The sequence below is a fragment of the Colletes latitarsis genome, chromosome 12 (assembly GCF_051014445.1).
Source record: "Colletes latitarsis isolate SP2378_abdomen chromosome 12, iyColLati1, whole genome shotgun sequence".
Classification (NCBI taxonomy): domain Eukaryota; kingdom Metazoa; phylum Arthropoda; class Insecta; order Hymenoptera; family Colletidae; genus Colletes; species Colletes latitarsis.
Genome location: NC_135145.1, coordinates 25717294 through 25737941, shown reverse-complemented (window position 1 = coordinate 25737941; position 20648 = coordinate 25717294). Strand labels below are relative to the sequence as shown.

At 35.8% G+C, this 20648-nt stretch overlaps 1 protein-coding gene across 3 annotated transcripts in view; it reads right to left on the bottom strand.

Annotated features, from left to right (window-relative positions):
- Nucleotides 1-20648, bottom strand: part of Usp (retinoid X receptor ultraspiracle) — a 79649-nt gene that overhangs the window by 38389 nt on the left and 20612 nt on the right. For 2 of the 3 annotated variants that reach the window (XM_076780152.1, XM_076780153.1), the window contains exons 1-2: nt 13871-14368; nt 2266-2628 (exon numbers count right to left, since the gene is read on the bottom strand). The exons of the other annotated variant lie outside the window; for it this stretch is intronic. In XM_076780152.1, the coding sequence (XP_076636267.1) occupies nt 2266-2350 (85 nt within the window). In that variant the 5' untranslated portion in view covers nt 2351-2628; nt 13871-14368. Of the gene's footprint in view, nt 1-2265; nt 2629-13870; nt 14369-20648 lie in introns of those variants that run through there. 3 annotated transcript variants of the gene reach the window in all.

Genomic DNA, 20648 nt, shown 5'->3' with positions numbered 1-20648 from the left:
AAAAAATTGTTTACCAAAAATCTAATTTGGCGCCAGAATTTTTTGACGACAAAATATTTCAAATCGTTTTGGAAAAAATATTGTTAGCTGTGGGGGTCGATTACAATCATTTTTGGTCGTTAGACATACCCCCGAAATCTTACGCATTTTCGAGAAAAAAATTGTTTACCAAAAATCTAATTTGGCGCCAAAATTTTTTGACGACAAAATATTTCAAATTGCCCTGGAAAAATTATTTTCAAATTCGAGGGTTAATTACAATAATTTTGGGTCATTAGACATACCCTCGAAATCCTAATCATTTTCGAGAAAAAAATTCATTACCGAAAATATAATTGCAGGCCAGAAATATCACTCAAAAATGTTTTGCGTATCTTTGAAATGCCATAACTTCTGAACGGATTGAAGGATTTTAATGTTTAAAAAGGCAAACAACGCGTATTTTAGTGGACAATACGTAGAAATCGTAAAAATATTCAAAAAATCGATCCTTGACTTCGAAAAATTAAAAAAACCCCATAAAAATGGTCCAATTTTCAAACGACCATAACTCCTACAATAGTGAATATATTTTAATGAAACTTTTTTGTAAAGTAGATCTCATGGGTACCTACAAAAAAGTATTAGACAACTTTTCTGTAGGGCGTCAAATAAAATTACTAAAAATCAAAAACTAATTTCTAAAAGAAATCAACAGGCCTAAATTTGTCGACCAAAAAAAAATTTTCAATTAATTCTGAAAAAATTATTTTCGGTTTTGGGGGTCAATTAGAATCATTTTTGGTCATTAGGCATACCGTCGAAATCCTACCCATTTTCGAGAAAAAAAATCGAGAAAGTACTGAAATTTTTAGTCGAAATTAAAAAATTTCAAATCGATTTGGAAAAATTATATTTACTTGGAGGGGTCAATTACAAATATTTTTGGTCATTAGACGTACCCTCGAAATCCTCCCCAATTTCGAGAAAAAAAATCGAGAAAGTACTGAAATTTTTAGTCGAACTTAAAAAATTTCAAATCGATTTGGAAAAATTATATTTACTCGGAGGGGTCAATTACAAGTATTTTTGGTCATTAGACGTACCCCCGAAATCCTACCCAATTTCGAGAAAAAAATTCAAAACAGTCGGAACTTTAAACATTAATAACTTTCTAACAAAGCCTCAATCAACAAATTGCTATTCTTCATTTTCGTCTTATTTTGGCCTCCAGAATCCCCCATTAAAATTTTTCCCATGGTTGTCTGGACACCCTGTATATAATAATTAAAAAAAAACCTGTCAACATTTTGAGTTTCAATAAAAAAATGTGCAACTAATATCCCTTTTATTGTTATATTATCAATCCCCAATTGTTTTAAATTGTGCATCCAAAGTAATGAAAAGAAACTATTATTTTAAAATTCTACGTAACTGGGATCGCAGTAAAGATAGTTTCGAAGACTGTGAATAGATAAAACAAAGTCTCGAAAATGGTGCTAATTGGCTGTTTAGCGTCGCCATGCTAATTTCCAACAGTCAGTCTCGTTTGCACTGAAATTCACCGAACCAAGCCATTCCAAGTAACATTTATATCAATAAAATTTCAAATTTTAATTTCAAATTTCAAATTTCAAATTTTAATTTCAAATTTCAAATTTTAATCAGTGAATGACGTTATTATCTTGTGAAATATAAACTAATATAGTAAATTAAAGATGCCTAATATGGCCTAAGAAATGTAAAATCGCTATAGAAAATACGGGGTGCGCACCCCCTGGGAGAAATTTTAATGACAGATTCTGGGGGCCAAAATAAAACAAAAATGAAGAATAACATTTTGTCGATTGAGGCTTCGTTTAAAAGTTATTAACAGTTAAAACTGCTGTGGCGCAACCTGAGAGCTCCCGTCGCGCCACTAGAGATTCAATTGTTAATAACTTTGTAACGAAGCCTCAAACAAAAAATTGCTATTCTTCATTTTCGTCTTATTTTGGCCCCTAGAATCTCCCATTAAATTTTTTCCCACGGTTAACTTAACAATATATAATTTATAATTTCCCCAAAATTTCTAATCTTGCACACCAGATTAGAAAATCGAATAATAGTAAAATCTACCTTTTTACCACAAAATTCTCGTAATACTTTCGTCCACTGTGTGAAAATTAATATTCGAAAAAGTTAATCAAAACTTCGTTTGCATAGAGACGAATTTAGTTGAATTTTAAAAATGATAATACTGAGTTTGTTGGCCATTTTCAGTTTGAGCAGAGTCAGAATACGTACAAGTGTTGCCACGGGACCAGTGTTGGGCCTGAGTCCCCTGGATGATGGCGGTGACCGACATCATTGGCTTCTCTTTCTTCATCATTTTGGTCCTCTTGGTCTCCCTGTTCGTCGCTTTTACTGGCTCCGTTGCAAACTTTCACCGACCAGACGCTTTCAGGGGGCCCACAATCGACACTGCGTCATTTCGTAAAACGAGAAACTACCCCTCAACCTGCACTACGGTTCTTTTGGTATGAATTTGGTTTCGTTCACTGCACTTCTCTTTGGTGTTTTCGCGGATAACTCTCGATAATTATTCCACTTTTAAGACGATTTTACATAATTCGTGAGTGTGGAAGTTTTCGATAAATATGAGACACCCTGTTAATGATAAAAAAAATGTTGGCTTTTCTCTTCTAAAAGAGAAGGTTTTGTTTATGTGATGAAAACACATCAATTGGGACCCTTGTTTTGACAAAATATGGGCCCGATTGGGCCTGAGGGTACGTCCCTGAGCTATTAATTCTGTGTGTTCCTTTGAAAGACGTGTCTTCCAACGTGTTTAGGAATAAAACATAGTAAAAGTTAGATCAAGTGAATTGTTTTTTATTCCAAAAGGAAAAAAATGTGTTTTTATAGGGTGAACACCCTTAGTAGAGTTTCTGGAATTTTTTTATGGCGAATTAAATTGAGGATCGAAGAGATCTCGTGATTATTTTCTTCCTCGGTGCTTCTTGATAGTTTCTTCTTTTTTGATGGGGTTTATTGCTCGTGAAAACAGTAATGGCGGAGAGAATATAAGATCGAGAGATAAATAGAGCGATTTAATCATTCGAAACGGATAGAATTTTCATTGGAAAAGTTGTGTACGATGGTGTTCGAGGGGGGAAACTTTAATGGGGGATTCTGGGGGCCAAAATAAGACGAAAATTGAGAATATCAATTTGTTGATGGAGGCTTCGTTGAGAAGTTATTAACAATTGAATTAAAAATTTCGAATCGTTCTGGAAAAATTGTTTTTGGGTAGGGGGGTTAATTACAATTATTTTTGGTGAATAGACATAACCTCGAAATCCTATTCATTTTCGAGAAAAAAATTCGAGAAGGTGTGAAATTTCATGGTGAAAAAAAAAATTTTTCGAATCGTTCTGGAAAAATTATTTTTGGGTAGGGGGGTTAATTACAATTATTTTTGGTGAATAGACATACCCTCGAAATCCTAATCATTTTTTAGAAAAAAATTCGAGAAAGTGAGGAATTTGTTGGTGGAAAAAAAAATTTTTCGAATCGTTCTGGAAAAATTATTTTTGGGTAGGGGGGTTAATTACAATCATTTTTGGTGAATAGACATACCCTCGAAATCCTAATCATTTTTTAGAAAAAAATTCGAGAAGGTGTGAAATTTCATGGTGAAAAAAAAAATTTTTTGAATCGTTCTGGAAAAATTATTTTTGGGTAGGGGGGTTAATTACAATTATTTTTGGTGGATAGACATATCCTCGAAATCCTATTCATTTTCGAGAAAAAAATTCGAGAAAGTGAGGAATTTGTTGGTGAAAAAAAAAATTTTTCGAATCGTTCTGGAAAAATTATTTTAGCTAGGGGGGTTAATTACAATCATTTTTGGTGAATAGACATACCCTCGAAATCCTAATCATTTTTTAGAAAAAAATTCGAGAAGGTGTGAAATTTCATGGTGAATAAAAAAATTTTTCGAATCGTTCTGGAAAAATTATTTTTGGGTAGGGGGGTTAATTACAATTATTTTTGGTGATTAGACATATCCTCGAAATCCTATTCATTTTTTAGAAAAAAATTCGAGAAGGTGTGAAATTTGTTGGTAGAAAAAGAAATTTTTTGAATCGTTCTGAAAAAATTATTTTTGATTGCAAGGGTCGATTATAATCATTTTTGGTCAGTAGGCATAACCTTGAAATCCTAACCATTTTCGAGAAAAAAATTCCTAAATGAAAATATAATTCCAGGCTAGAAATGTACCCTGGAAATTTTATACGAATCTTTAAAATGGCATAACTTTTGAACGGATTGGACGATTTTAATGTTCGAAAAGCCAAACGCCGCATATTTTAGTGTAGAATATATAGAAATTGTAAAAATATTCAAAAAGTTGATGCTTGACACTGCAAAATTAGAAAAACCCCATAAAAATGGTCCAATTTTCAAACAGCCATAACTCCTATAATAGTGAATATATTTCAATGAAACTTTTTTCTGAAATAGAGCCCATAGGTATCTACAAAAAAGTATTAAACAACTTTTCTATAGGACGTCGAATAAAATTATTAAAAATAAAAAACGAATTTTTAAGGAAAATCGACAGGGGATAAGATGCCTAAATTTTTCGACGAAAAAAAATTTGTCAAATCGTTCTAAAAAAATTATTTTCAGTTTTGGGGGTCAATTGCAATAATTTTTGGTGAATAGACATACCCTCAAATTCCTACCCATTTCGGAGAAAAAAATTCAAGAAAGTGTGAAAATTTTCGATAAAATTAAAAAATTTCAAATCTTTCCAAAAAAATTATTTTCAGTTTTGGGGGTCAATTACAATAATTTTTGGTCAATAAACATATCCTCGAAATCGTACCCCTTTTCGAGAAAAAAATTCAAAATGTACGGAACTTTAAACATTAATAACTTTTTAACAAAGCCTCAATCAACAAATTGGTATTCTTGATTTTCGTCCTATTTTGGCCACCAGAATCTCCCATTAAAATTTCTCCCATGTTTGTCGAGCACCCTGTATGCGATCAACACGAAAAAAATTACAAAAATAAAATCTTCCATCATTATGAAAAAATCAAAATTCCAATTTATCCCTATTTCGTACATGGATGTCTAGTTTCCCTGTCCAAACGGAGAAAAAAAAATCACAAATATCCACCGAGAAAAACAATAAAATGTGCTATTTTCCAACATATTGTTTAAACAAACAAAAATTTTGCCAATCTCTTCACACCATCAAATTCTCCATTTAAAAACACAAATTTCATCCCTTTGAAGCACACCCCTATCTCTGATAGTTCCCGAGATATCCAACAAAGCATGTTTCGAACCCCCAACTTTGGGGGTCGATTTCAACCCCTAAAAGTGAATATTATCAGCCACAAAAAAACACGTGTCTAATAGATTTATGAGAACTATATAATTGCAAAGTTTCATCAAAATCGGAGATTCTCGAGATGGTAACTTCTAAGGGTAGTTTTATCAACAAATTCATCCCCGAAATTCGAAAAGGATCACTCTGTGAAACCATAAACCTCATCCCTTTAAAACACACCCCGATTTCCAATAGTTTGCAAGATATTCAACAAACTACGTTTCGAACCCCCAACTTTGGGGGTCGATTTCAACCCCTAAAAGTGAATATTAGCCCCCACAAAAAAACACGTGTCTAATAAATTTATAAAAACTACATAACTGCAAAGTTTCATCAAAATCGGAGATTTTCAAAATGGTTCCTTCTAAGGGTAGTTTTATCATCAAATTCATCCCCAAAATTCGAAATGCATCACTCTGTGAAACCATAAACCTCATCCCTTTGAAACACACCCCAATTTCCAATAGTTTGTAAGATATTCAACAAACTACGTTTCGAACCCCCAACTTTGGGGGCTGATTTCAACCCCTAAAAGTGAATATTAGCCCCCACAAAAAAACACGTGTCTAATAAATTTATAAAAACTACATAACTGCAAAGTTTCATCAAAATCGGAGATTCTCAAAATGGTTTCTTGTAAGGGTAGTTTTATCAACAAATTCATCCCCAAAAATCGAAAAGGATCACTCTGTGAAACCATAAACCTCATCCCTTTGAAACACCCCCCAATTTCCAATAGTTTGCAAGATATTCAACAAAGCATGTTTCGAACCCCAACTTTGGGGGTCGATTTCAACCCCTTAAAGTGAATATTAGCCCCCACAAAAAAACACGTGTCTACTAAATTTATAAAAACTACATAACTGCAAAGTTTCATCAAAATCGGAGATTTTCAAAATGGTTTCTTGCAAGAGTATCGCCATCGTCAAATTCGAAATGCACCTGATTGGAAAGGGATAAAACCGCAACTGGAATCACTATAGTTAGTGCTATTAGTGTAGTATAGTGTGTCGACCTTGACCACAGCGTGTGGGCAGAAAATGCGAGTGCCACGCAGAGAAACAATGCTTACGTAACGCAATTATGCAAAACTGCGTCCACGTGCATGTACCAGCCGTGGTGCATCTAACCTGGCGCATATCCGCCTGGCGACCAGTAATGGCGGCGACGCCATCGCTCGACCAACCGTGGCACGAAACTCGTTACGTAAACCCTTTCTACGGCGCAGGAAGAATGCTGGCGCGAGGCCTTCGCGTTCCCTCCTCCCGCGCGCCGCCACGTGGCCGCCGCGGCGAACTAAGGGACGGGGGGGCGCTGCTGAGGTCGAAGTTCAAGGTCACGCGTTAATACATCGACATTTCACTAAGTAATTTTAGTTCTCTCGCGACATTAGGTGCACGTGTTAATTATTTAATATTTCTGAGGTAACTAGATATGGGGAATTTTTATTTTGGAGAAAACCACGGGACTTAATGTGTCGAAATGTGGGAAATGTTTTGAGTTAGATATAAGTTATTGTTTTTAGGGATTGAAACGACTATAAAGTTTTCGTTTTGTTAATTTTAGTGATAGAAATAGGAATTTGTATTAAGATACGTAGTCTAGTAATAATTTTGGTGACGGTTGGTAGTACCAAATATCAAAATGGCTAAGTTTAAGATACAAATTTGAGGGTTGAGGTCGAAGTTCAAGGTCACGCGTTAATACATCGACATTTCACTAAGTAATTTTAGTTCTCTCGCGAGATTAGGTGCACGTGTTAATTATTTAATATTTCTGAGGTAACTAGATATGGGGAATTTTTAGTTTGGAGAAAACCACGGAACTTAATGTGTCGAAATGTGGGAAATGTTTTGAGTTAGACATAAGTTATTGTTTTTAGGGGTTGAAACGACTATAAAGTTTTCGTTTTGTTAATTTTAGTGATAGAAATAGGAATTTGTATGAAGATACGTAGTCTAGTAATAATTTTGGTGACGATTGGTAGTACCAAATATCAAAATGGCTAAGTTTAAGATACTTTGAGGGTTGAGGTCGAAGTTCAAGGTCACGCGTTAATACATCGACATTTCACTAAGTAATTTTAGTTCTCTCGCGAGATTAGGTGCACGTGTTAATTATTCAATGCTTCTGAGGTAACTAGATATGGGGAATTTTTATTTTGAGAAAACCACGGAACTTAATGTGAGAAATTTTACGAATTATTTAGGGGTTGAGACAAGTTCTGTGAAGTTTTCGTTTGTTTTAGTGATGGAAATAGGAATTTGTATTAAGATACGTAGTCTAGTAATAATTTTGGTGACGGTTGGTAGTACCAAATATCAAAATGGCTAAGTTTAAGATACAAATTTGAGGGTTGAGTTCGAAGAGGCTGTCTACTGAGAAAGACGAATCGATATATAAAGGGTGTACTACATAATTACGATGGAAATTGATTTATTCGAGCTACTGCAGTTGGATAGAGTGTTCGAATTGCAGGGTTTTTAATGGTACCTGGTTTTGAGACTAGGGATATTTGAATTGTTTTGAATATGATTTGAAGATTTGAATTTTTGAGAGATTTGAGAGATTTGGGAGTGTTGGGAGATTCGATATGATGATTGTAGTATAATATAAGATTCTCAAAAGTGGGGAATATTGTTAATAATAATAAATTTTATTGGATGAATGATACGAGTGTATTGTGATAGGTATGATATAGTGTTTGGGGAAATATGGGGGATTCTAGAGGCCATTATAAGAGGGAGATTAAGAATAATAATTTGTTGATGGAGGCTTCGTTGAAAAGTTATTAACAATTGAATTGAAAAATTTCGAATCGTTATGGAAAAAATATTTTTTGTTAGAGGGGTCAATTGCAATCATTTTTGGTGATTACATATATTTTCGAAATCCTATCCATTTTTGAGAAAAAAAATCCAGAAAATAGTGAAATTTTTAAACGAAATTGAAAAATTTCAAATCATTCTAAAAAAATTATATTTAGTTACAGTGGGCAATTACTATCATTTTTGGTCATTAGATATACCGTCGAAATTCTACCCAATTTTGAGAAAAAAAATCGAGAAAATAGTGAAATTTTTAGACGAAATTAAAAAATTTCAAATCATATTAAAAAAATTATATTTAGTTACAAGGGTCAATTACTATCATTTTTGGTCATTATACATACCCCCGAAATCGTACGCATTTTTGAGAAAAAAAATCGAGAAAATAGTGAAATTTTTAGACGAAATTAAAAAATTTCAAATCATATTAAAAAAATTATATTTAGTTACAATGGGTAATTACTATCATTTTTGGTCATTAGATATACCATCGAAATCCTAACGACTTTCGAGAAAAAAAATCGAGAAAATATTGAAAATTTTAGACGAAATTAAAAAATTTCAAATTATTCTAAAAAAAATATTTTCGGTTGCAAGGGTCAATTACAATCATTTTTGGTCATTAGACATATCTTCGAAATCTTACCCAATTTCGAGAAAAAAATTCAAGAAAGTATTGAAATTTTAAGACGAAATTAAAAAATTTCAAAACATTCTAAAAAAAATATTCTCGGTTGCAAGGGTCAATTACAATCATTTTTGGTCATTACACATACCCTCGAAATCCTACCCCTTTTCGAGAAAAAAATTCAAAACAGTCGGAACTTTAAACGTTAATAACTTTTTAACAAAGCCTCAATCAACAAATTGGTATTCTTAATTTTCGACTTATTTTGGCCCCTAGAATCCCCTATTAAATTTTTTCCCATGGTTGGTAGCACAGTTTGTATATAATTTACTATAATCTACATTTCAAATGGTAAAACCTTGATTTTCTATTATAATAAATATATAGAAAATTTAAAAAATTAATTTTCTAAGCCAACAAAGTGATTTTCACGCCAACAAGGAAAAATTTGTCAAATCATACTAAAAAAAAATAGTTTCGGTTATGGGGGGTCAATTACAGTCACTTTTCGAAGGGTAAAACCTTGAATTTCTATTGCAATAGACATATAGAAAATTTGAAAAATTAATTTTCTAACTCAACAAAGTGATTTTTACGCCAACAAGAAAAAATTTGTCGAATCATACTAAAAAAAATAGTTTCGGTTATGGGGGTCAATTACAGTCACTTTTCAAAGGGTAAAACCTTGAATTTCTATTGCAATAGACATATAGAAAATTTGAAAAATTAATTTTCTAACTCAACAAAGTGATTTTTACGCCAACAAGAAAAAATTTTTCGAATCATACTAAAAAAAATAGTTTCGGTCATGGGGGTCAATTACAGTCACTTTCCAAAGGGTAAAACCTTCATTTTCTATTGCAATAGACATATAGAAAATTTGAAAAATTAATTTTCTAACTCAACAAAGTGATTTTTACGCCTACAAGAAAAAATTTGTCAAATCATACTAAAAAAAATAGTTTCGGTCATGGGGGGTCAATTACAGTCACTTTTCAAAGGGTAAAACCTTGAATTTCTATTGTAATAAATATATAGAAAATTTGAAAAATTAATTTTCTAAGCCAACATGGCGAATAATCGCGGAAATGGGGCAGAGTAAACTATATATAGATTAAAAATAAAATGGGAATCTCTTTTGCGTGCGTTTCGAAGCCAATAAAAAGTCGACCGTTGAAATGGCGCAAATGGGGGGTCGAAACTTAATGCTGCGTAGAAGATTCGAGAGAAAGAGAAGGGCGGAGGACTCAACTGCGCACTGATGCAGTTAGGGGACGATGATTCACGAGTGCACCGGAGATACATGCGATTTATCGCGTCTTTTATGATCGATACTTTAATAACATCCTCTCAATAAAATATCGAATTATCTAAAATGAAGTTCATCCACAATAATATACAAAAAAAAAGCCAAAATAAATTTTTGTTGCTTGAAACTACGGAAATTTTTATTTTTTACTTGGTAAATAATCAGTACTCGAGTTCCCCCATTATTTTTGAAAATATTTCCTGAAATTTGGATGGTGCAACTCTGGTATATTTATTCAGAGATTTTTGCAGATTTCAGATTTGTGCGAGGCTTCCAAATGGAGCAGAATAAATTATTAAATACTTTGTGAATGTTATGAATTTTGTAAAATATTACTAACAATTATTTGTTTGTTACATTACTAAGAAAATGTAGCTTTTTTTAGATATTTTTCTCATTATTTTAACCATTTTGTAATATATTCCACGAAACCTTCTTCGATTTTAAAAACCTTCAAAATTTGCTGTGTATTTGTTTAAATTTAATATGAAAGTTTCAAAATGTGAGTAAAGTGGTAATTTGAGAAGAATGAATGAGAAAGATGATGAAAAGATCGAAAATTTCTTTGATATTTTGGGGGCTTTGAAGAATCGATTGAATTTAGAGCGATCAAGGTCAGAGAGTTCGTTCAGCACGTGAGAATCGCACGCGTGATGTTCGTAACGTGCTGTCGTAGAAGTCTCTTGCAGCAGTCACGTTTTATTGCGTCACTGACAATATACTTTACGCGATCGATAATGTTCGTGGCATCCACCGACAGAGACAGTTTGAGCTCGGTCTTTGGCACCGAAAAGAAATGCAAATCAACGAGTGATGTCAGTAAACTTTTCGAGTATAAAATGGGGGATTCTAGAGACCAAAATAAGACGAAAATTAAGAATATCAATTTGTTGATTGAGGCTTTGTTAAAAAGTTATTAACGTTTGAAGTTCCGGTTCTAATGAATTTTTTTCTCGAAAGTGGGCAGGATTTTGGGGGTACGTCTAATGACCAAAAATGATTCTAATTGACCCCCCCAGACGACAGTATTTTTTTTAAAATGATTTGAAATTTTTTTTTTTTTGACAAATTTCATAGCTTCTCGAATTTTTTTCTAGGAAATGAGTAGGATTTTGGGGGTATGTATGTTCACCAAAAATGACTGTAATTGACCCCCGCAGACGAAAGTATTTTTTTTGGAATGATTTGAAATTTTTTTTTTTTCGTCAAAAAATTTTGCACCTTTTCGAATTTTTTTCTCGAAAGTGGGTAGGATTTCGGGGGTATGTCTAATGACCAAAAATGATTCTAATCGACCCCCCCAGACGACAGTATTTTTTTTAGAATGATTTGATATTTTTTTTTTTTGACAAATTTTATAGTTTCTCGAATTTTTTTCTAGGAAATGAGTAGGATTTTGGGGGTATGCATGTTCACCAAAAATTACTGTAATTGACCCCCGCAGACGAAAGTATTTTTTTTGGAATGATTTGACATTTTTTTTTTTTTCGTCAAAAAATTTTGCACCTTTTCGAATTTTTTTCTCGAAAGTGGGTAGGATTTCGGGGGTATGTCTAATGACCAAAAATGATTCTAATTGGCCCCCCCAGCCGACAGTATTTTTTTTAGGATGATTTGAAATTTCTTTTCTTTTGACAAATTTCATAGCTTCTCGAATTTTTTTCTAGGAAATGAGTAGGATTTTGGGGGGATGTATGTTCACCAAAAATGACTGTAATTGACCCCCGCAGACGAAAGTATTTTTTTTGGAATGATTTGAAATTTTTTTTTTTTCGTCAAAAAATTTTGCACCTTTTCGAATTTTTTTCTCGAAAGTGGGTAAGATTTCGGGGGTACGTCTAATGACCAAAAATGATTCTAATTGACCCCCTCAGCCGACAGTATTTTTTTTAGAATGATTTGAAATTTTTTTTTTTTTGACAAATTTTATAGTTTCTCGAATTTTTTTCTAGGAAATGAGTAGGATTTTGGGGGTATGTATGTTCACCAAAAATGACTGTAATTGACCCCCGCAGATGAAAGTATTTTTTTTGGAATGATTTGGAATTTTTTTTTTTTCGTCAAAAAATTTTGCACCTTTTCGAATTTTTTTCTCGAAAGTGGGTAAGATTTCGGGGGTATGTGTAATGACCAAAAATGATTGTAATTGACCACTCCAAATAATTATAATTTTTTTAGTATGATTTGAAATTTTTTAATTTCGTCTAAAAATTTCAGTATCTTCTTGAATTTTTTTCTGGAAAGGGGGTAGGATTTTGGGGGTATGTGTAATGACCAAAAATTATTGGAATTGACCCCCCTAACGGAAAATAATTTTTCCAGAAGGATTTGAAATTTTTTAATTTCGTCCAAAAATTTCAGTATCTTCTCGAATTTTTTTCTCGAAAGGGGGTAGGATTTTGGGGGTATGTGTAATGACCAAAAATGATTGCAATTAACCCTTCTAACTAAAAATAATTTTTCCAGAACGATTTGAAGCTTTTCAATTTCGTTGAAAAATTTAGGCAATCCCCCTATCGATGTTTCATAAAAATTTGATTTTCATTTTTAATAAATTTGTTTAACGCCCTACAGAAAAGTTGTCTAATACTTTTTTGTAGGTATTCATGAGTTCTACTTCAGAAAAAAGTTTCATTTAAATATATTCACTATTATAGGAGTTATGGCTGTTTGAAAAAAGGACCATTTTTATGTAGTTTTTCTAATTTTGCGGTGTCAAGCATCAACTTTTTGAATATTTTTACAATTTCTATATATTCCCCACTAAAATACGCGTTGTTTGCTTTTTTAAACATTAAAATCGTCCAATCCATTCAGTAGTTATGCCGTTTTAAAGATTTTCATGAAAATTCAGGAAGACATTTCTGGCCAAAAATTAAATTTTCGATAAACAATTTTTTTCTCGAAAATGCGTAGGATTTCAGGTGTATCTATAATGACCAAAAATAATTGTAATTGATCCCTCCAACTAAATATAATTTTTTTAATATGATTTGAAATTTTTTAATTTCGTCTAAAAATTTCAGTATCTTCTGGATTTTTTTTCTCGAAAGTAGGTAAGATTTCGACGATATGTCTAAGGACCAAAAATTATTCTAATTGACCCCTCTAACCAAAAATAATTTTTCCAAAACGATTTGAAATTTTTTTTTTCTGTCGAAAAATTTCACACATTCTCGAATTTTTTTCTCGAAACTGCGTAAGATTTTGGGGGTATGTCTAATGACCAAAAATGATCGTAAATGACCCCTGTAAGTAAATATAATTTTTCCAGAACGATTTGAAATTTTTTTTTCCCCGTCGAAAAATTTCACACCTTCTCGAATTTTTTTCTCAAAAATGAATAAAATTTCGTAGGTATGTGTATTCACCAAAAATGATTGCAATTGCCCCCTCTACCTAAAAACAATTTTTCCAGAACAATTAAAAATTTTTCAACTTAATCGTTAATAACTATTTAACGAAGCCTCCATCAACAAATTGCTATTCTTGATAAAATCCCCCATTAAAATTCCCCCCACTGTTTACCAAACACCCCATATAAATTTCCTTCATTTCCCCCTCCAATTGCGATCATAATCAATTCCAAATATTCATATTTTCACTTCGTGCAATGATGCCATCATTACCGTCGATGCAAGCACTTTCGCGACTGCAAATCATAAATGTAATCGAGGCCAGATCCCTAAAAGAATTTCATTCCCACTCAACTATCCTAAATATAGCAAAATACATACAACGTTCCCTTTTGTTCCCAATTCGCGAAACTCTAAATCCCCTATTTATACAATTCCAATTCCCTAGAAGACTCCCATTTCTGCATAGAGGTGATCAAAGCTTCCTTTTTAGCGTCTACTTTCAAACTGCACACTCAATAACCATGTCAGCGTCGTGACATTGAACTTCACTGTTGCACATTCGATACACAGCGACACAAAGCCGAATTTCCCGAGGAAAAAGGGAACACTCGCTATCATTTCGGATTCCAGAGGCGGTCACTTCGCCGTGGCGCGCGCGGACGGAATACCATTCGACTCTGGTCACTCTCGGCGAGCGCGTTCCGCGAGCGATCGCTCCGGCGTGCTCTCCCGCGCAGAACGCGGCCTACACTGCGCCACGGCTCTCCGGACCGAATTGCACGCGACTAGAGCACTCGAATAAATCCCAACAGAGGAAGCGGTGCGAGCAAAAGAGATACCTCGCGGTCGACTGACTCGATGACTGACTGACTCGGAGATGCACGGCGCTAGAGGCGACTGCCGGCCGGTCCGACTCGCTGCATGGGAGCGTGCAGCCGGCGGGGGACCGAGGTGGGGGCACTGTGGACGGAGGGGGAGACGGGGGGACGGCGGAGGTGAAGGACGAGGCGGAGCCGCGCGAGGGGCGGCGAGGGACGCGGGGGAACGAGTGCAGCCGACTGACGAATACGTCTCCACTTGCGCTTTTCTTCGCGGGGGAAATGGAGCCTGGACCAGTCGCGCTCAAGGACGTTTATATCGGTTGAATTTTGATACCGGTATTATTCCGACGGAGATACGACGCTGGGATATCGATGCTTTTTTTAACGCACGAAAATACTGGAACTTTACGTTTGTGTTCGAGTGAGATAAATGGACGAAAGAGGCTTCAATTCGCGAAAAGATAGAAATAAATGAACGGTTTAAAACGATGATTTCAACCGTCGATAGTAAATTACTTTAAAATGTTATTGTTACAAATATATGCCTAATTTTGTTGGTGTATCAGAGTAGAAATCTAGTGCTCAAAATATCACAGTCACGTGACCCACATGTGGGTCACGTGGCAGTCGAAGTATCGAAGAAATCTAGTGCTCAAAATCTCACTGTCACGTGACCCATATGTGGGTCACGTGACAGTCGAAGTATCGCAGAAATCTAGTGCTCAAAATCTCACTGCCACGTGCCCCACATATGGGTCACGTGACAGTCGAAGTATCGAAGAAATCTAGTGCTCAAAATATCACAGTCACGTGACCCACATGTGGGTCACGTGGCAGTCGAAGTATCGAAGAACTCTAGTGCTTAAAATATCATTGCCACGTGACCCACATGTGGGTCACGTGACAGTCGAAGTATCGAAGAAATCCAGTGCTCAAAATCTCACTGTCACGTGCCCCATATGTGGGTCACGTGGCAGTCGAAGTATCGAAGAACTCTAGTGTTCAAAATCTCACTGTCACGTGCCCCATATGTGGGTCACGTGGCAGTCGAAGTATCGAAGAAATCCAGTGCTCAAAATCTCACTGCCCGTGCCCCATATGTGGGTCACGTGGCAGTCGAAGTATCGAAGAACTCTAGTGCTCAAAATCTCACTGTCACGTGCCCCATATGTGGGTCACGTGGCAGTCGAAGTGTCGAAGAAATCTAGTGCTCAAAATCTCACTGTCACGTGCCCCATATGTGGGTCACGTGACAGTCGAAGTGTCGAAGAAATCTAGTGCTCAAAATCTCACTGTCACGTGCCCCATATGTGGGTCACAGAGCTTTCAACAGTGGAACTGAAGTTGAAACGTTGATGGAAAATAAATGTTCAGTAAGCTTTCGTAAATTTTAAAGAAGTTGTTGCAGTTTACAATTTACTGAAATTAAGGTTTTGGTCTTGTAAACAATTTTAGGATTCTAAACTGGCAGTCAACGTGTTAACGCGAGTTTAAGAGTTAGAAATTTTTATAACTGGTTGTTGATAAAGAATGTATGTGGGATGGATCGATATTCTGGGCTTTGTTATTGATCTTGAAACTATGTCGATGGCCATGGAATTAGATAATGCTTGGATTATGTCTGTATGGAGTATATAATTCAGGAATTTACTGAGGACAATGTTGCTACAAGCAAACATAATTAAATGCCTCTATTGTGAAGCATATTGAAAAAGAAAAGTGAAAACGAAAGTTGATATATACGATTTTAAATGTTGTTAAACAGAGGCTGATCAAATGTACAATTTTCATTTTTTGTAAATTAATTTTGAAATATGATAAAATCATGTCAGACAGAAAGGGTTTATTTATCGATAGAGAATACATTTAAAAATAATATTTGGATTTTTAAATATTATTAACAATCAACAAATTAATATTCTTGATATTCGTCTCATTTTGGCCTCTAGAACTCCCCATTAAAATGTCCCCCAGGTTCCCAAACACCTGCGATCTCTATTTCAAAACAAACATTCCCAAATGAACCTTCATGAAAAATATCAACTGGCAATGCGCAGTAAATACAGGTCAAAGATTCTCAAGTACATACAAAGCCTCAAAGTAGGGACAGTTGGAAAGCGATCTGAACTTGCAGTACTTCGAACACGTAACACAGGTCAAACGATGTACGTCGTACATACGTCGTAATCGATAGAAACGTCGAACGATAGAAATGCAACCGAGGCCTTGGAGAGGAGGCTAGAAGCGACAGAGAGAGGGAAGGAGGAAGAGAACGCGTCGAGGAGGAACGGAGAGACGCAGACGGAGCTTGCGCCGTCACTGTCAAGCTTAGGAGTCAAGTTCTAGTGCACGGCCGAGACGGGAGAGTGACCGCCCCTCTCCCATCCCCACCACTCGCGCGTGGGGGAACCGCGGGCGGGGAGGAGAGACTGCGCGCGCGGCGAGGCTCCACTAGGTGACCTCCACAGCGAGTCTCACACCGGGAAAACAAGCGAAATCTAGAGTTCAACGATTCTAATTGACGATTACAACGCGTCTATTACCACAAATGCGCCATTAAGAACAGTTCCAATGTCGTAAAGATTATTTTGATGCGTTTGGTTCTCGAGAATCCTAAACTTGAGTTCGTCCATTTTTTGCGCTCTGACCCGCCCATATGGCGCGAGATCGAGCGTTGCGTGTCGGGCTCGTTGCAGCGCGAGTGTGCGTCAAGGTTAGCCACCTACTCGCTAGCGCATGCGCGCTCTCTCGACGCGTTCGAGTCCTCTTGCCAGCTTTGAAGGTTACCATACGCTCGCGGAGAGTCTCTGCACGCAGGCGTGGCACTCTGTGACCGAGTGTATAGCACGGACCACGATATAGCGAGGTGGTAAAGTCTGGAGGGTTGGGGACCGACTCCTGGGGGCACTCAGGGCCGTACATATTGCTCGAGGGTGCCTTTCTGAATGTTTTTCTGTGTCATTTTTCTTTTTTCGTTTTCTAGGTGCATATAAGCAGGTAAATTAAGATATTAAAGACTTGACTAAGACCTTTACATGTTACGATACCTCCAAAATGGCGACACTAGATGTAATATTTTTGGTACGGCCCTGACTATGGTTTGAGGCCCTTAGATACTTGTTTTTCTGGTAATTCAGTTGTTTTGGGAGTTGAAACGTGTAAATTTTGACACCACACTAGAGTTTATGAGCTTGCTATAGTTTGGGACGGACTATAGGGTTTATTGAGAGATTCGAGGGTTCTGTTGAGCGTTCTGCAATGCGACTAAGGTCTATGCAGAGTGATTTTTGAGTATATGACCGCGGATTTTTTCAGTTTTTTGAGAGATTGAAGATGAAGGGTATTTAAAACTGAACAGACACGTGCCTGTGAGAGAATGGATCTATAGAGGGTGTTTGGTCATCCTTGGGGGAGGTTTTATTGGGGGATTCTGGAGGCCAAATAAGACGAAAGTGGAGAATACCAATTTGGTGATGGAGGCTTTGTTAAAAAGTTAATAATTAAATTTAAAAATTGCAAATCGTTATGGAAAAATTGTTTTTTGTTAGAAGGGTTAATTGCAATCATTTTTGGTGATTACACGTACATTCGAAATTCTACCCAGTTTTGAGAAAAAAATTCGAGTAGATAGCGAAATTTTTAGATGAAATCGAAAAATTTCAAATCATATTAAAAAAATTATATTTAGTTACAGTGGGCAATTGCTATCATTTTTGGTTATTATACATACCCCCGAAATCGTACGCATTTTTGAGAAAAAAGTTCGAGAAGATACTGAAATTTTTGGACGAAATTGAAAAATTTCAAATCCTTCTGGAAAAATTATTTTCCGTTAGGGGGGTCAATTCCAATAATTTTTGGTCATTACACATACCCCCAAAATCCTAGCCACTTTCCAGAAAAAAATTCAAAATTATTTGCTTCTAACATTCAAATACAATTTATTAAATATAAACTTACATTCTTATAAAAAAAAAAAAAAATCAATATCACAATTAAAATCATCCACACAATTCCTACCCAATAAAATCAGAAATATCTCTATTTTCTTCCAAGATAGCAAACATTCCTATCTATTATTTCCAACTCAAAATCCGATCAATTCAAAATGGCCACAAACTCGATCCAAACTCACTCATAAGCATAAATATTGAGAATGTGTTATTTCAAACGCATATACAGAGAGGTCAGAGCAACAGTATCGTTCGTTTTTGCGAACAGGTGAGTAGGACGAGGAAAGGTTAACAGGACTCGGCGATATTCCGTTTACATTCTTCGCCAGAACTGGTTTCTCCCTCGTTCGATCCTCAGGGATGTTCCACACTCCACCAGACCCTAGAAAACTCGCCAAACTCGCGAGAAAAATCACCAAAATCAAAACTCAAACCCCTTTTTAAATCAATTTCCCCAATTTTCAATACATCTCACAATTTCACCATTTTCCCAATTTAAAATCAACCATAAAAACACTATTTTAACCTCAGTTGCCCCAAAATTACAGAAATCAATAATATTGAAGTCTCTAATTAATTATTTATTACTTAATTTTTGTTTAAAATTCCAGTGTTTTAATTACCAAGGCGAAAGAGAGTCACAACACGCCGAGCCAAGATGGCGGCGCGTGAATGCAGAGGAAGTCGCGGCGAGAGGGAGAAAATGTCCGCTGCAGCAGCTGTCCGCTTGCACAATGCAGTATTCGGGTTCTAATTCTAAAGCACCAATCAGACCGGGCATTGTTCGCCCGTGAAAGCTCGGAATTTTCAGGGTTAATAGTCCTTTCAAGCCTAATAAGCGACGAACTAATTCACACGCGAGATTTCTGAAGATCGAACCTTTTCAAACCTTTCCGAGGCCTTGGAACAGGCTAGTTAACACTGAACTAGTAATTGGGCATTGTTCGTCCATTTTGAGTTTCATAAATAAAAATACAACCCTGTTTTTCTATTAAAAAATTCCATTTTATACGAGATCAATTGTTGGTTTTTTGTGTAGCATTGAATCCAAGTTTTCTCATTTCTTTTTTGTATCATTAAAACCAGAGAAATGGACACTGAAATATTTTGGTAATATTGTTTGTTTTTCTGTGTTTTTTACTGTGAAATTTGGGGGTCTGTTAAGTCCAGGGAATTTTAAATAATAGTTATTATATTTTTAGTGAATGATAGATGTTTAATGAGATAAAAAATGAGACTTTTGCACCTGAAAAGGGGCTTAAGAGGTTTTTTGTTTACAAAATAATGATAGTGTTGATTTGGTGTGTTTTTGAGGATTCAGAGAACAGTATGGCGGTCAGTGGAGGGTGCATGATCGGTCATATGTGGGTCACGTGACAGTCGAAGTATCGAAGAAATCCAGTGCTCAAAATCTCACTGCCATGTGACCCATATGTGGGTCACGTGACAGTCGAAGTATCGAAGAAATCTAGTGCTCAAAATCTCACTGCCACGTGACCCACATGTGGGTCACGTGTCAGTCGAAGTATCGAAGAAATCTAGTGCTCAAAATCTCACTGCCCCGTGACCCATATGTGGGTCACGGGACAGTCGAAGTATCGAAGAAATCTAGTGCTCAAAATCTCACTGCCCCGTGACCCATATGTGGGTCACGTGACAGTCGAAGTATCGAAGAAATCTAGTGCTCAAAATCTCACTGCCACGTGACCCACATGTGGGTCACGCGGCAGTCGAAGTATCGAAGAAATCTAGTGTTCAAAATCTCACTGCCATGTGACCCATATGTGGGTCACGTGACAGTCGAAGTATCAAAGAAATCCAGTGCTCAAAATCTCACTGTCACGTGCCCCACATGTGGGTCACGTGACAGTCGAAGTATCGAAGAAATCCAGTGCTCAAAATCTCACTGCCATGTGACCCATATGTGGGTCACGTTACAGTCGAAGTATCGAAGAAATCTAGTGCTCAAAATCTCACTGCCATGTGACCCATATGTGGGTCACAGAGCTTTCAACAGTGGAACTGAAGTTGAAACGTTGATGGAAAATAAATGTTCAGTAAGCTTTCGTAAATTTTAAAGAAGTTGTTGCAGTTTACAATTGACTGAAATTAAGGTTTCGGTCTTGTAAACAATTTTAGGATTCTAAACTGGCAGTCAACGTGTTAACGCGAGTTTAAGAGTTAGACATTTTTATAAATGGTTGTTGATGAAGAATGTATGTGGTATCGATCGATGTTCTGGGCTTTGTTATTGATCTTGAAACTATGTCGATGGCCATGGAATTAGATAATGCTTGGATTATGTCTGTGGAGTATATAATTCAGGAATTTACTGAGGACAATGTTGCTACAAGGCAAACATAATTAAATGCCTCTGTTGTG